A 13,169-nucleotide genomic window follows, 5' to 3' on the forward strand; every position below is an offset into this window, starting at 1 on the left:
GTCCGTCGTCGGAATGTCAATAACAGTTTTGAATCTTCTGTTTTCGCGCCAAGTTTTTGATTCGTTTGTGAAGTTTGGAAATTGTACAGGTTCGATTTATCCCGCAAAAGTTGAAAATAAGATTGAAGACATTATTAATTGTAAATATCCAGCGTAATGGAGTTCTCGCGTCGCAGTCGGTTGCGCTTGGAGGACGAATTCAATGAAGATGCCGCTCTGGAAGGGCTGATTTGCCACAACGTTGCCCTGTACCTGCTGCCTCCGATGGTGGACCTGGCCATCGAGGACTTTGAAACGCTCGCGCTGGAGCGACTCAAGCTGCTGCGCATCTTGGAACAAGCCACAGCCAAGAACGTCAAAATAGGCTCGGACGAGGGCCGCGAGTCGATCCTGAACGAGATGAACCACGCCGAGCTGAAGGCGTACGCGCGGCTCTGCACGGGAAACCGAAACACCGACCTGGACATGGAGGCCCGTCGGAGGGACTACGTGTCGCACTTTATACTGCGGTTCGCGTACTGTCGGTCGGAGGAGCTTCGCAGATGGTTTGTCACGCGCGAGATGGAGCTGTTTCGGCTCAAGTTCTCCGGTCTGTCCTCGCAGGACGTGGCCGACTTTATCGAGGAGTTTGACATGGATTACACACCGCTGACGGCGGATGAGCGTGCCGAGGTGAAGGAGGGGTTATACGATAGTACCGGGTATCAGACGGTTTCCCAGATCGATACGATGGACTTTTACAAGGTTCCGTTTACGGACGTGCTGGATTTGGTCCGTGGCCAGCGGTGCTATCTGAAGGAAGGGTACGCGTACGTTAGCGCGGGAGATTTCGTGTCGGTTATTGGGAACAAGCACCAGGAGTTGCTGGAGGAAGGTCTGCAGGCACATTTAAGGCTGTTGCCAGAGTTGGAGAATGACGAGCGGTTCGCGTCGCTGTTGAAGGGGCTGCACACGTCGTACACGGGCAAGGACTATACGATCGCGAAGAATGGCGAAGTCCCGATCGAGAGTTTGGACCAGCTGTCGAAGAAGTCGTTCCCGTTGTGTATGCGAATGTGCCACGACACGCTGAGGTCGACCCATCACCACAGACATGGTGGTCGTATGCAGTACGGACTGTTCCTGAAGGGAATCGGCGTTACGCTGGAGGACTCGCTTCGCTTCTGGCGCGAGGAGTTCACTCGTGGTACGGTTGCGTTGGACAAGTTCGAGAAGGATTACGCGTACAACATTCGGCACAACTACGGCAAGGAAGGTTCCCGCGTCAACTACACTCCGTACTCCTGTATGAAGATCATCATGTCCAGCGTGGGACCGACAGATACGCACGGCTGCCCGTTCAAAATCTGGGACCCGTCCGTGCTTCAAACCAAACTGGGCTCGTACGGTCTGGGGGCAGCTCACGCGGAAGAAATCGCCGGCTTCGTGAGCAAGGGCCACTACCAGGTCGCCTGCAGCAAGTACTTTGAAGTGTCACACGGTCTCCCCCTCGAGGAAGGCATCAACCATCCGAACCAGTACTTCGAGCTCAGCCAGATCAAAATGGGAGCGCGCGCGGCACCCGCCAAACCGAAACCAACGCCGAGTCGACGACCGGTGAACCACAACGGCACAGCCAGTCAGCAGGACGAAACGATGCTGGACACGCAGGACACGGAAGCGCTGAACGAGGACGACGACGACGAGCTGTGGCAGCTGATGGAGACCAAGGAGTCGGGGGTGGAGACGAAGCCGATCAAGCAGCAGAATGGTCACGTTCCGGAGAAGTTGGAGCTGGAGGGAATAAAGCCGTTGAACGGCGTGGTGGCGGCAGCGCTGCACTGGGAGGACGATGAGGACTTCGATGTGAGCCAGATGGAGACCGAGTAGGGATTGGGTGAGTTGTTTTTGGCTGGAATTAACATTCGTAGGATCCTCATTAAAAATGTTTTGTATATCACGCGTCTGCGGTTGTTGAACATTGGAAAGAAAGCCTTTACGTGGCATGGTAGATGCCGATCAATACCGGCGCCGGCTACGACCGATGGTAGCGTCAGCGGGATGGGAATGTTAGTCCGATACTCGAGTGATAGAGAACGCTCAATCTCCGACAAAGTTTCACGTGATTTTTTGGGGTGTTAATAGATGGGTATAGAGCATTATTACGTTTCATGTACGCACACTAGCGCAACATGTGATTTTGCTGGGCGGACAAAATTTAACCTCACTTTATTTCGTATACGTACGCGCAATTCATCCGCACGTACATAGCTCTATGAGGTCAGGCGTAACGCTTTTCATTCGCGAATCAATAGAAATTTTTCGTCGACGTGCCTTCCGATCAGCGATGATGCAGGGAGGACTTCATTTACATGTTATTTTATAACACATTAACTTCGACGAACACAACCGATGCCTTCCGATCAACGATGTTAAAGGAAGGCTAACGAGAAAAAAGGACGTCAAAAACAGGAACAATCCTGCAGAGCAACCGCGTGGCGCCGCTACACGCAATCGACTGAAAACAAACGCCAGTTTTACTATACACTTTTGATTATTATTTATCATGCTCAACGTCCTTCTATACACAACACGGCCACCATCCTATCATCCCGACTTGTGGTTCCACTCCAGGCTGGCCACCAGCGCCACGTGGTCCGACGGGAAAACCGGCGACGGAATCGCATCGTACGCGGCCAGTTCGTCCTCACTGGGCAGCGGCACCACGTCGTTCACCCGCAGTGCGTCACACTGGTAGTAGATGTAATCGATGCACGCCTTGAAGCCCACCGTAAAGTTGGTGTACTTGGGCGTTCCGCACGCCGACTGGAAGGGAAATGGTTGCGCCAGGCTGACCCCGCGGACCGCTTCCTCCTCGTTGCTCTGCCAATCGGCCATTTCCGTGCCGACGAAGCGCTGCGTCATAAGGCGGAACATTCCACACTCGGGAGTGCTGTTAAAGTCGCCGCAGAACACAATCGCAAAGTGGTTCCGGTCCAGGCCGTACTGGGACTCGAACCGCTCGTACAGATACCGCACGTACAGCATCGAGAGCCCTCCCTGGAGCAGGCGGATGTGGTCGGCATCTGGGTGGAAGTAAAAGTGTGTGTTGGCTACGAGCAGATGTTTGGCGGGGTTTTGGCGCGAACGCAGCAAGGTCGCCTGGATGGCGGTGGAACGGTCTTTGATTCGACTCGCGAGCTTTTCGTTTGATTTGATCTGGTTCCACAGGTCTTGGAAGGGGTCCAGCGTTTCCAGGTTCTCGCCGAACGTGATGCCCTGCCGATCGAGGACTCTGCAAAGAATCAACGGTTAGTTTTGTTGGGTCAGCTAGAATATCATGCTAAACTTACTCAAATCTATTGCAGTCGAAGAATGTGGCCAGTCCTTCGGCCGTTTTGCCCTTGGCCTTGTAGTGGCCGTCAAAGTTCTTCACCTTGAACACCGGTAGCAGGTCCAGGTCGTACACCTTCCCGTCAACTTCCTGCAGGCAGACAATGTCCGCGTTATAGCCGAGAATTTCCTTGATGAAAAGCTGCTTCCGGTAGTCAATGTGCAACGCGTAGTTTGGACAATATCCAAACAGTTCCGTTCGGCTGTAGTCGCTGTCGGCGTACAGATCGGCCAGAATGTTATACGTCACCACTCGAAACTGGTACTGGTTGGTCAGTTTGTTCTGCGTGAACAGGTGACGAACCTCAAATGGACACTGACCCGGACCTGCCTGCACTTGTGTTCCAGAAATGACCTCCGTCAAAGGACCAGCCTTCAGCTCGTTCTTAGGCACACAACTGAACTTCAAGTGGTGTCCCACGTCTTCCGGTTTAGCCATATACGAATATCCGGTCCCCGCCAGAACCCACTCAATCTGCTGGGCATTGTTCGACTTTGGCATCTTTCCTCGATACCACAGGAACTCCGACCGCTCCTTATCCATAAACACCATCTCCAACTTGGACGGATACACGAAGAACCCCGCCAGAATCGACTGAGGTAAACTGACCGCCAGCACGGTCGGCGAGTTCAAATCGATCCGGAAGTCGTCATCCAGCACCTTCAGCAAAATCTCCCGCTCGTCCCGCACCTTACTCAGCAACTCCGCAAACGCCACATCCCTCACATCCTCATTCTTCTCAACGTCAAAGAATCTCACCCGGACATCCGGCAACGCTTCCCCGAGTCCCTCCCCAGCACCTTCTACCGGCGCTGCCTTCCCCTTTTTCTTCGCACCCTTCCCAGCAGCTCCCTTTTTCCGCACCTCCTTCTCGATGTTGGCCCGCATCCGCTCCAAACTCGCGTCCACATTCTCCGTTACGTTCCGGCTAAAGTTGAACACCTTGTCGATTCGGTACCGCTCGCTCGCTACCCGGAAGCTGATCGCGCACTGCTCCTCGTTGGGCAGCTGGCGGAAGTAAGCGATGTGCATCCTGTACCGGTGGCGGACGGCAAAGTTCGAGCTGTGGCGACTGATCAGCTGATCTGAGCCGAGTCGGGTGTTCCGAAGAGGGAGGTTCCTGTAGCTGATGATGCTGCGAATGCCTAAACTAGGCACTAAAAGAAACATTACGAGTTGGCCTCACAGCGCAGGTGACAGTTCGCGAACGTTAATAATCAAAACAAAGCGAGAGTGAGGGGTAACAGAACTGTCAAAATATTTACAATGTTCAGTTCTCTGCAAAAACGTTTTTTTTTAATTTTTTTTTATTTAAGTTTTAGCAAAACAGATTTTTTTATAAGGTCCATGCAAATCTATAGAATTTTATTTCAACAGGTCCTCTACTTACTTTACTTTATCAGCAACAGGTCTATCGATCCAACGCTGAAATAATTTAAGGCTCTGAAAAGCATCATTCAGCAACATTCCCGATGGGCCATTTGGCGGCCATGTTTGCTGATACGCAGATCGGAAGGAACGCAAAAATCCATATAAAAACACGCCCAAGAAACGGTCAAGGAAAGGGTCACGAAAAGATTTTTCTTAAGCGGTACGCAGCTGAAAAGCAGTGTTGCGTTCCTCACGCGCTCATGAGCGCTCACTTTTCGCTCATTCGTGAGGAGGAGCGCTGCGCGAGCTAGCTCACGTTTGCCCGCGCTCACGTTTGCTCCGATTTTTTCAGCTCGCGTTTGCTCCACGCTCGCGCTCGCGCTCATATTTCGCTCACGGAGCGCTCATTTTGGACGTGTCGCTAATCATTTAACGTTTTTGAGAAAGTTTTTTTAATTCTAGATGGATTTTTTGCGTAAGGTGCAGTAGGGCTGTGGAAATATGACTTTGTGAACAAATTTTATGATATATGAATTGGAATAGCTTATTTTCATCAATCATGTTTTTAAATAAAAGGTTGGATTCGCAAGGGTCAAATATTTTTAGACTTACAGTCGAATGTATAAATATTTTAGAATTTAAAGGCCTTATTGTAGCAGAGGGCGGAGGGGTATAGACGCCTAAATAAAAGGGCCTGTTAACCTTAGAGTAGGAGTAGGAATCTCGTAATCGAGAACGCCAAGGCAATGCTGTAGAGCGAATAATTTGATTTTTTTTTTGAAACCTTAGAAAAACTTACAAAACAATGAATGGATTCAAGAGGATTTATGCTTTGGTAAGTTCGATTCAAGTTTAAATGCTTGGTTGATTAAAATATAACATTAAACTGTTTTTATGTACTGTTTCCAGATTGCGGGTCATAATGAGCTACCATTAAAAAAAAGTTGTTCCGTTTATTAAATCTTTCAGTGATTCAGTGATTAGAAACGGCTAATCATTTCTATAAGGTTAGTCTTTATTTGGCAAACATTTTAGAAAAAGGGTAATATTTTTGAAACAGTTCTATTTTTAAATATATGCCTCAAAATTCCTAAGGGTTGAAATAACCCTTTTAACTCAAATCAAATAAATTGTCAATATTTTTCACCACGAAAAGGTTGTTTCTTCTTCCAACAAGTGGATTTATTACTTTCGCAACCAAACCTCTGAAAATATTCAATTACAAGTTAGTTGATTTTTTGAACATGGATGATTGTAACTGTTTAAAAGATTATTTAAAAATAAATAAAATATACATAAATTGACAATATTTTTGTACATAACAACAATACAATATGGTCCAATATGGATTTGATTTGTGAACAAACAGTTCATCTCTTCACGTAAATGAATGTTTACATTATGAATTTAGTTTTTTGTTCCTTGTTCGAAAAATGTCTAGATTTTAAATAGAACGTAAATTTCGGTTCACTGATCAAATCCGTTTCATTGCCTACTTTTGTTTGTTCGACCACTTTCTTGTTTGTTTTTGCTGCCTGTGCTGAGATAGTTCTAGAAACTTTGTTTCAAACAGGCAGATGCTTCAACAGGAAAAAACAACTACACTCAACCCCCGGTGGTTGGTCACTTTTTCGTTTGACACTTTTTTAGTTTGTACCCCGTTGGTTGGTCAAAGTCAAACTAAAAAGTGACGAACTGTCACTTTTTACACGGCGCTCACGCACACTATCAAAACAAACGTTTGGTAGTGTGTGTAAACCCCGTGTAAAAGGGGTGTCAAACTAAAACGTGACCCCGTTCGTTTGACAACAGTTGGTGTCAAACCATCGGGGTTTGAGTGTACCTACTTTGGCTCACCGGCTCACGTGAGCGCAAAACGCTCCGGTGAGCGTGAGCGAGCACGAGCTACCTGATAAAAACTCACGCTCCAGCTGGAGCGAGCAAGCTTTCCGTGAGCGCTCGCTCATTCGCAACCCTGCTGAAAAGTAACAGAAACGGAAAGTGGCGTTTGACGCGCGGTTCCTTGTAAACAGTGCAGCCAAGCTGTCAAATTTCTAACCTCAAAACCGAGTCGGCGTAAAACCTAATGCGAGTAATTATTATAAACGTTTTAATAATTTTGTATTCGATATAATAATATTGAAAATCCTCGGAAACAATGACGGAATCGGCAACGAAAATCCGGCGTGTTGACCGCGACCCGCACCGTTCAAATTCTCCAAAGCAACTGTCAAATATCGCGAAATCGTCCGGGTCGAAATACACACACAATCGGGGGGAAAACAATGACAGAATCGGCAACGAAAATCCGGCGTGTTGACCGCGACCCGCACCGTTCAAATTCTCCAAAGCAACTGTCAAACATCGCGAAATCGTCCGGGTCGAAATACACACACAATCGGGGGAAAACAATGACGGAATCGGCAACGAAAATCCGGCGTGTTGACCGCGACCCGCACCGTTCAAATTCTCCAAAGCAACTGTCAAATATCGCGAAATCGTCCGGGTCGAAATACACACACAATCGGGGGGAAAACAATGACGGAATCGGCAACGAAAATCCGGCGTGTTGACCGCGACCCGCACCGTTCAAATTCTCCAAAGCAACTCAAATCAAAAACAAAAATTAAAAAAAAAAACAAAAATTAGAAAATATAGAAAAACAGACAGCTCATTAATTTCAAACGACAAAAAAAAAAAAAAAAATAAAGGAAATTTCAACAAATTTATTGTCCGAAAATTGGAAATTCTAAATAAAAAAAGAAATAAATATTGCGCATTTTGCACTTTACAAGAGTCTGCGCAATTATTTTCATCACAGTATTTTTTCATCGCAGTGATTTTTCTTCACAGTTATGACGAAGATATCCGTTGCTATGACAGGCTGTTTATTTATTTATTTCGACGGCAACATTTCAAAAGGCATCATGTACATTTTTACACTTTCTGGATTATTGCATATTCTGAAAGTACTCCTAATAAGCTACCTCTCCACCAAAAATGAGCAAAAGTTACTTAAGTAAAGTCTGTTTAATAATGATTTTAAATAAAATAACATGAACAAAATGTCTGGCATCTGCAGTAACTGTTTATATAGCCCTGTCAACCTGTTAAATAAAAGACTACATGAACCTCGTGACGAAAAAAAAAGCATCATGAAAAAGACGCCATGTACATTTGCCGACGAAAAGCGAATCATAAAAATAAACTTTCCCTATCACTTGCAAAAGGCGCCATGTACATTCGGCGAAGAAAAACGAATTATAACAAAGGGTGATATAGGCGTTGGTGATTTCAAAAGGAGTTATGTTTGTTTTTCTGAAATATAATGACATGAATTATGTTTTATGGAATACGGATGATCAATTATTAATAAAGGCAACGTTTTTCATCGTTTGTTATCATTAGAACATTTTTTTTTGCTTTTCTATTAAAAAGGAAATTAAAAAATGATGCTCAAAATTCAAATGCGTTTTTCTCAAAACGCACGGTTTGTCCATGATGCTTTTTGAAATGTTGGTCACGTAAAGAACACGCAACATTTCTTGACCGCGTTCCTTCCGATCTGCATACCGTACTACACTCAACCCCCGGTGGTTGGTCACTTTTTCGTTTGACACTTTTTTAGTTTGTACCTCGGTTTGTACCCCGTTGGTTGGTCAAAGTCAAACTAAAAAGTGACAAACTGTCACTTTTTACACAGCGCTCACCCAGTCACGAAATATTCTAGCAGAGCTGGTTCTGTCAGAATCCTGCTAGAACGATAGAACATTCCTGCTAGAATGCTCTAAGAATATCCAACTCTGTAAGAACTCTGCTAGAATCCTGCTAGAACGTCGTGACTGGGCACGTTCACTATCAAAACAAACGTTTGGTAGTGTGTGAACTCCGTGTAAAAGGGGTGTCAAATTAAAACGTGACCCCGTTCGTTTGACAACAGTAACTGTTAATGTCAAACAAGATGTCAAACCATCGGGGTTTGAGTGTATACCAGGAAATGATCAGAATCGATTCTGGACACCTAATGCGCATACAACTGTTCTATGAGGTAAAATGTCTGCAATCGAACAAAACTCGAAAAGAAAATTTAATTTATCTGCGCAACAGCTGTCATCCATGGTGACGTTTCTCTCGACGTCGAGATCTGTCAAAAATCGTTTTATTTACCGTTGTGTTTGTGAATCCGTTCCGTCGTCGTCCGATTACTGGTCCGATTAGTTCGCGGAGGAGCTTCTTTCCCGTCCGAAATCTTCCGCCGCGCCCCGTTTCGCTGTATTTGTGTGCGCGCGTGCTTTGGTGTGTGTCCCGCAAGTAGCTGTCACTAAACTCTCTTGAACCATCGCCGTCAGTTTTGTGAGTGTGTCGAGTGCGCGCGGCGGTGTTTCTGTTCCTCCTCCTTCTCGCGGGCGTCGTCGTCGTCTTTTGGGTGGGTGCGTCCGTTCCGTGGCGTCCGTAGCAGGTTCCGGCCGAGAGGCGGTTGTGGGATACAACTGTGGGATTTCGGAGGTGGGAGAATCGACCGGAGCAGCTTCACCAGTTATCACCGCTCGGAGTTCCGGAAGGCGGAAGTAGGAGGCCGCAGCGCCAGGTAGCAGCAGGAGGAGGAAAATTTTATCGATCCGTTTTGCACAACGAGAGCGGGATGGCAGCAGCGGATCGTTGATTTTGCGGTGCTGTCAACGCCAGGTCAATCGACCCAGAATCGAGGGAGCGGTCTTCCGGGAATCGTCCCAGTCGGTCGTGGTTCTAAAAGCAAACTGGGTGAAAGGTATTTTTAAACTTGGAAACGGCAAGCTTCAAGTGCAATTTCCAAAGATCAAAATTCCTGAGGGAAACAAGTGCATCATCGGTTCCGAGGGAGTGGAGGGAAAAAGTGGTTCCCCGATTGGTGTGCAAAGTAGTGATTTATAGCAGGTTCCGCAAGCGAAGCAAGAAATACGGCGGCCAATCGAAAAGGTCAACGTTGCAAAAGATAAAAATAAAGCATCTTTTTCGCTGCTGCTGGTGGTGATCTCTGAAGTGTGTAGAGAAGAAGAAGTGGCGCTGAGTTGTGCGAATAGTGACGAAAGTTGTTGCACGGAGTAATTCGCACGCCGTGGCCAGAAGTTTTGATTGGTCTATCGAGAGAATTGAACCGGAGTAATTGATGGTGAGTGTTGGATTTTAAATTAATATTTTACATATGGATTTTTAATTAATTTTCCCATTATTCAATTGTAATATTTCGATACTGGATTCTATTAAATTTGAGTTCTGAATTTGTTTTGTACAATTGTTTTGTCTTGTCGTTTAAAACTGCTTATAAAAAATTTGAGCATTTAAGTGTTTGCGGCTTATATTTACCTTATTTTTCTCATTAAATGTTTAATTTTATGCAGAAGCACATACTGAACATCAAATTCGAAGTCCTGGCTCATTTGCAAGGTCTACAAGTCGTCAAGTCGAAGCTTAAACGCCAACGCGTGAATTGGAATCTTCTGGCATATTGTTATATAACGGCAGGATTCACTATCGATGCATTGATTTATTTAATGTGAATCATAGACTATCATTGAAGCCTGTGTACCCTTTATGTTTTTAAACATGTTTTTTATTGATCTTTTTCGGTAATTTACGATTAAGTTCAAATTAAGTTTGGTCATGTTACAACCCAGAAGTTATTTCTGAAGACACCAAAAAACACTTATTTTTTATCGTCAGTCAACAAAAAGGTGCCTAAAACTATACGTATTTTATTTTCATTTCAAAATCAAATTATTCGCTCTACAGCATTGAAAAAAATTACAGTCTGTAAACTACATGGACACTTTTTTTTTTGCAAATTTTAGGTGTTTTTAAGGCGAATTTAGATTAATTTTTTTGATCTTTTTCATTTTAGAGCTTTATCATGACTTTGATTTTAAACAACAAAAAACTTTATTTTCTGAAACTGAAAAACAGTACACTTTTGCCTTCCTCACCTTACTGAGGAAAGGCTATAAAATCACTCGAAAAATGAACTTTTTAATTTGACCTCGTAGACCCACCTTCACGTATACATATGAGCAATTCTCTACCAAAACCGGAAATGGATTTTATTTGTATTTTTTGATTTGGCTCAAACTTTGTGGGGGCCTTCCCTGTGACCAAATAAGCTATTTTGTGTCATTGGTTCACCCATACAAGTCTCCATACAATTTTGGCTGCTGTCCATACAAAAATGGTATGTAAATATTCAAACAGCTGTAACTTTTGAGTGAATTTTCTGATCAATTTGGTGTCTTCGGCAAAATTGTAGGTATTGTTGAGGACATGAGAAAAAAATAGGTACACGGAAAAAAAAATTTGCAGATTTTTTTATCAACTTTTTTTTCACTAAAACTCAATTTCCCAAAATACGTATTTTTTGATTTTCGAGATTTTTTGATATGTTTTAGGGGACTAAAATCCACAACTTTTGAGCTATCGAGAAACATGGTCAAAAAATCTGCCGCCAAGTTATGATTTTTTGAAAAATAGTGATTTTTGAAAAAAAAATCCAAATTTCATGCAAAAACAAATTTGAAGTTATTTTTTAATGCAAAATTGAATTTGCAATCGAAAACTACTCTACAATTTTTTTGATAAAGGGCTTCGTTTTCAAGATATAGCCACCGAAAGTTTGATTTTAGCAAAATATGTGCAGTATAAGGGCCAAACAATGAATATTACGCCCATTTAAAATGTCAGTCTTGATTTATTTTTTTCAAAATATTTTTTTCGAAAAGATCGGAAAATTTCACGAATGTTTCATATTTTAACATTGAAAATCGGACCATTAGTTGCTGAGATATCGTCATTAGAAAATGGTGGGTTGTTTTGGTGAGACTTAGAAAACTTCAATTTTCGTGTTTCTTTTTCTTAAAGCGGCTGTATCTCAGCAACCCGAGGTCCAATCTTCAATGTCTCTTAGACAATTTTATAGCAAATTTTCAAAAAAAATATTTTTGGAAATGGTCGCTCATAGTCACTATTTTTAAAAATCGAAAAACTGCACATATTTTGCTAAAATCAAACTTTCGGTGGCTATATCTTGAAAACGAAGCCCTTTATCAAAAAAATTGTAGAGTAGTTTTCGATTGCAAATTCAATTTTGCATTAAAAAATAACTTCAAATTTGTTTTTGCATGAAATTTGGATTTTTTTACAAAAATCATTTTTTTCAAAAATTCATAACTTGGCGGCAGATTTTTTGACCATGTTTCTCGATAGCTCAAAAGTTGCGGATTTTAGTCCCCTAAAACATATAAAAAAACCTCGAAAATCAAAAAATACGTATTTTGGGAAATTGAGTTTTAGTGAATTTTTTTTTTCCGTGTACCTATTTTTTTTTCTCAATTGTCCTCAACAATACCTACAACTTTGCCGAAGACACCAAATTGATCAGAAAATTCACTCAATGGTTACAGCTGTTTGAATATTTACATACCATTTTTGTATGGACAGCAGCCAAAATTGTATGGAGACTTGTATGGGTGACAGGGATGCCACATGATTTTTTAAAATGTCTGTGAAAAAGTCTGTGTATGTCTGTGTCTTTGTCTAAAATTCAAATAAATCAATTTACAGTCATAGAAATCTATCAAAAATTGTGTTTTTAAGCATTCGAAGACTAACGAAATAAGTTTCGATTGATATTTTAACAAAATAACAATTTAATGAAGTTTTTAAAAAGTCTGTGTACCTCAAAAAATGTCTGACACGAGCTCAAATGTCAAATCTGTGTATCTGGCATCCCTGATGGGTGAACCAATGACACAAAATAGCTTATTTGGTCATAGGGAAGGCCCCCACAAAGTTTGAGTTAAATATAAAAAAACAAAAAATAAAAATGGTCGAAATCGGCCGATTTTGTAGAGAGTTGCTCATATCGACTCAGAATCATGTCCTGAGCAAATGTCTGTGTGGATGTGTGTCACTCGATTATCTCCGGACTGGATTAACGGATTTTGACCGTATTAGTCTCATTCGATCCGTCTTGGGGTCCCATAGGTCTCTATTTAAAATCAGCAAGTTTAGTTAAGCACTTCAAAAGTTATGCTGAAAAACGATTTTGACGTATGTCCGGAAGATTGTAAAAAGAGTGGTTTTTGCAAGAAAACCTATCATGTTACACATTTTCAGAAAGGTATTGAAAAGACCTTTCCAATGAGCCCAAAATCGTGAATCTGACAACCCTATCAAAAGTTATTAGCACTTAAGTGTTATTTATACACTTTTTGGAGGCCGGACAACCAAGCAGGAGGAGGCCGTTACCTGAGCGTTTCAAGAGGTTGTGGTAGAATCGATTCAATTATCCTGGATCTGCAATTTGTACCAGCGAATCCGGAAATATTTGTTGGGAGTGAAGATATTCGGTGCTAAAGGAACACTTCCACTTCATCCGACCGGCTTGTGTCCTGTCAAG

At 43.2% G+C, this 13,169-nt stretch overlaps 3 protein-coding genes across 4 annotated transcripts in view; 2 read left to right on the forward strand and 1 right to left on the reverse strand.

The window, feature by feature from the left end:
• Positions 1-1,939, forward strand: LOC6053776 (DNA primase large subunit). The gene is made up of 2 exons (XM_038249092.1): positions 1-89; positions 153-1,939. Exon 2 carries the CDS (start codon positions 157-159, stop codon positions 1,867-1,869), a length of 1,713 nt encoding a protein of 570 aa, XP_038105020.1. The 5' UTR covers positions 1-89; positions 153-156; the 3' UTR covers positions 1,870-1,939.
• A 575-nt stretch (positions 1,940-2,514) lies between these two features.
• LOC6053775 (2',5'-phosphodiesterase 12) lies at positions 2,515-4,583 on the reverse strand. The gene is made up of 2 exons (XM_001869769.2): positions 3,333-4,583; positions 2,515-3,274 (listed from the first exon to the last, which is right to left on the reverse strand). Exons 1-2 carry the CDS (start codon positions 4,541-4,543, stop codon positions 2,587-2,589), a joined length of 1,899 nt encoding a protein of 632 aa, XP_001869804.2. The 5' UTR covers positions 4,544-4,583; the 3' UTR covers positions 2,515-2,586.
• A 4,344-nt stretch (positions 4,584-8,927) lies between these two features.
• The window catches only part of LOC6053338 (beta-1,4-mannosyltransferase egh), a 101,032-nt gene continuing 96,790 nt past the window's right edge, over positions 8,928-13,169 (forward strand). For both annotated transcript variants that reach the window (XM_038252434.1, XM_038252417.1), the window contains exon 1: positions 8,928-9,893. The gene's annotated coding sequence lies outside the window, so the exon portion shown is untranslated. The remainder of the gene's footprint in view (positions 9,894-13,169) is intronic.

The sequence above is a fragment of the Culex quinquefasciatus genome, chromosome 1 (genome assembly GCF_015732765.1).
Source record: "Culex quinquefasciatus strain JHB chromosome 1, VPISU_Cqui_1.0_pri_paternal, whole genome shotgun sequence".
NCBI classification, from domain to species: domain Eukaryota; kingdom Metazoa; phylum Arthropoda; class Insecta; order Diptera; family Culicidae; genus Culex; species Culex quinquefasciatus.

What these genes read in the sequence shown, in the direction of transcription:
- LOC6053775 (XM_001869769.2), bottom strand. Translation starts at nt 4,543, where the DNA reads ATGTTTCTTTTAGTGCCTAGTTTAGGCATTCGCAGCATCATCAGCTAC. An exon ending in TTCGACTGCAATAGATTTGA is followed by an intron (nt 3,275 to 3,332) that starts GTAAGTTTAGCA and finishes GATTCTTTGCAG; the next exon opens with AGTCCTCGATCGGCAGGGCA.
- LOC6053776 (XM_038249092.1), top strand. Translation starts at nt 157, where the DNA reads ATGGAGTTCTCGCGTCGCAGTCGGTTGCGCTTGGAGGACGAATTCAAT.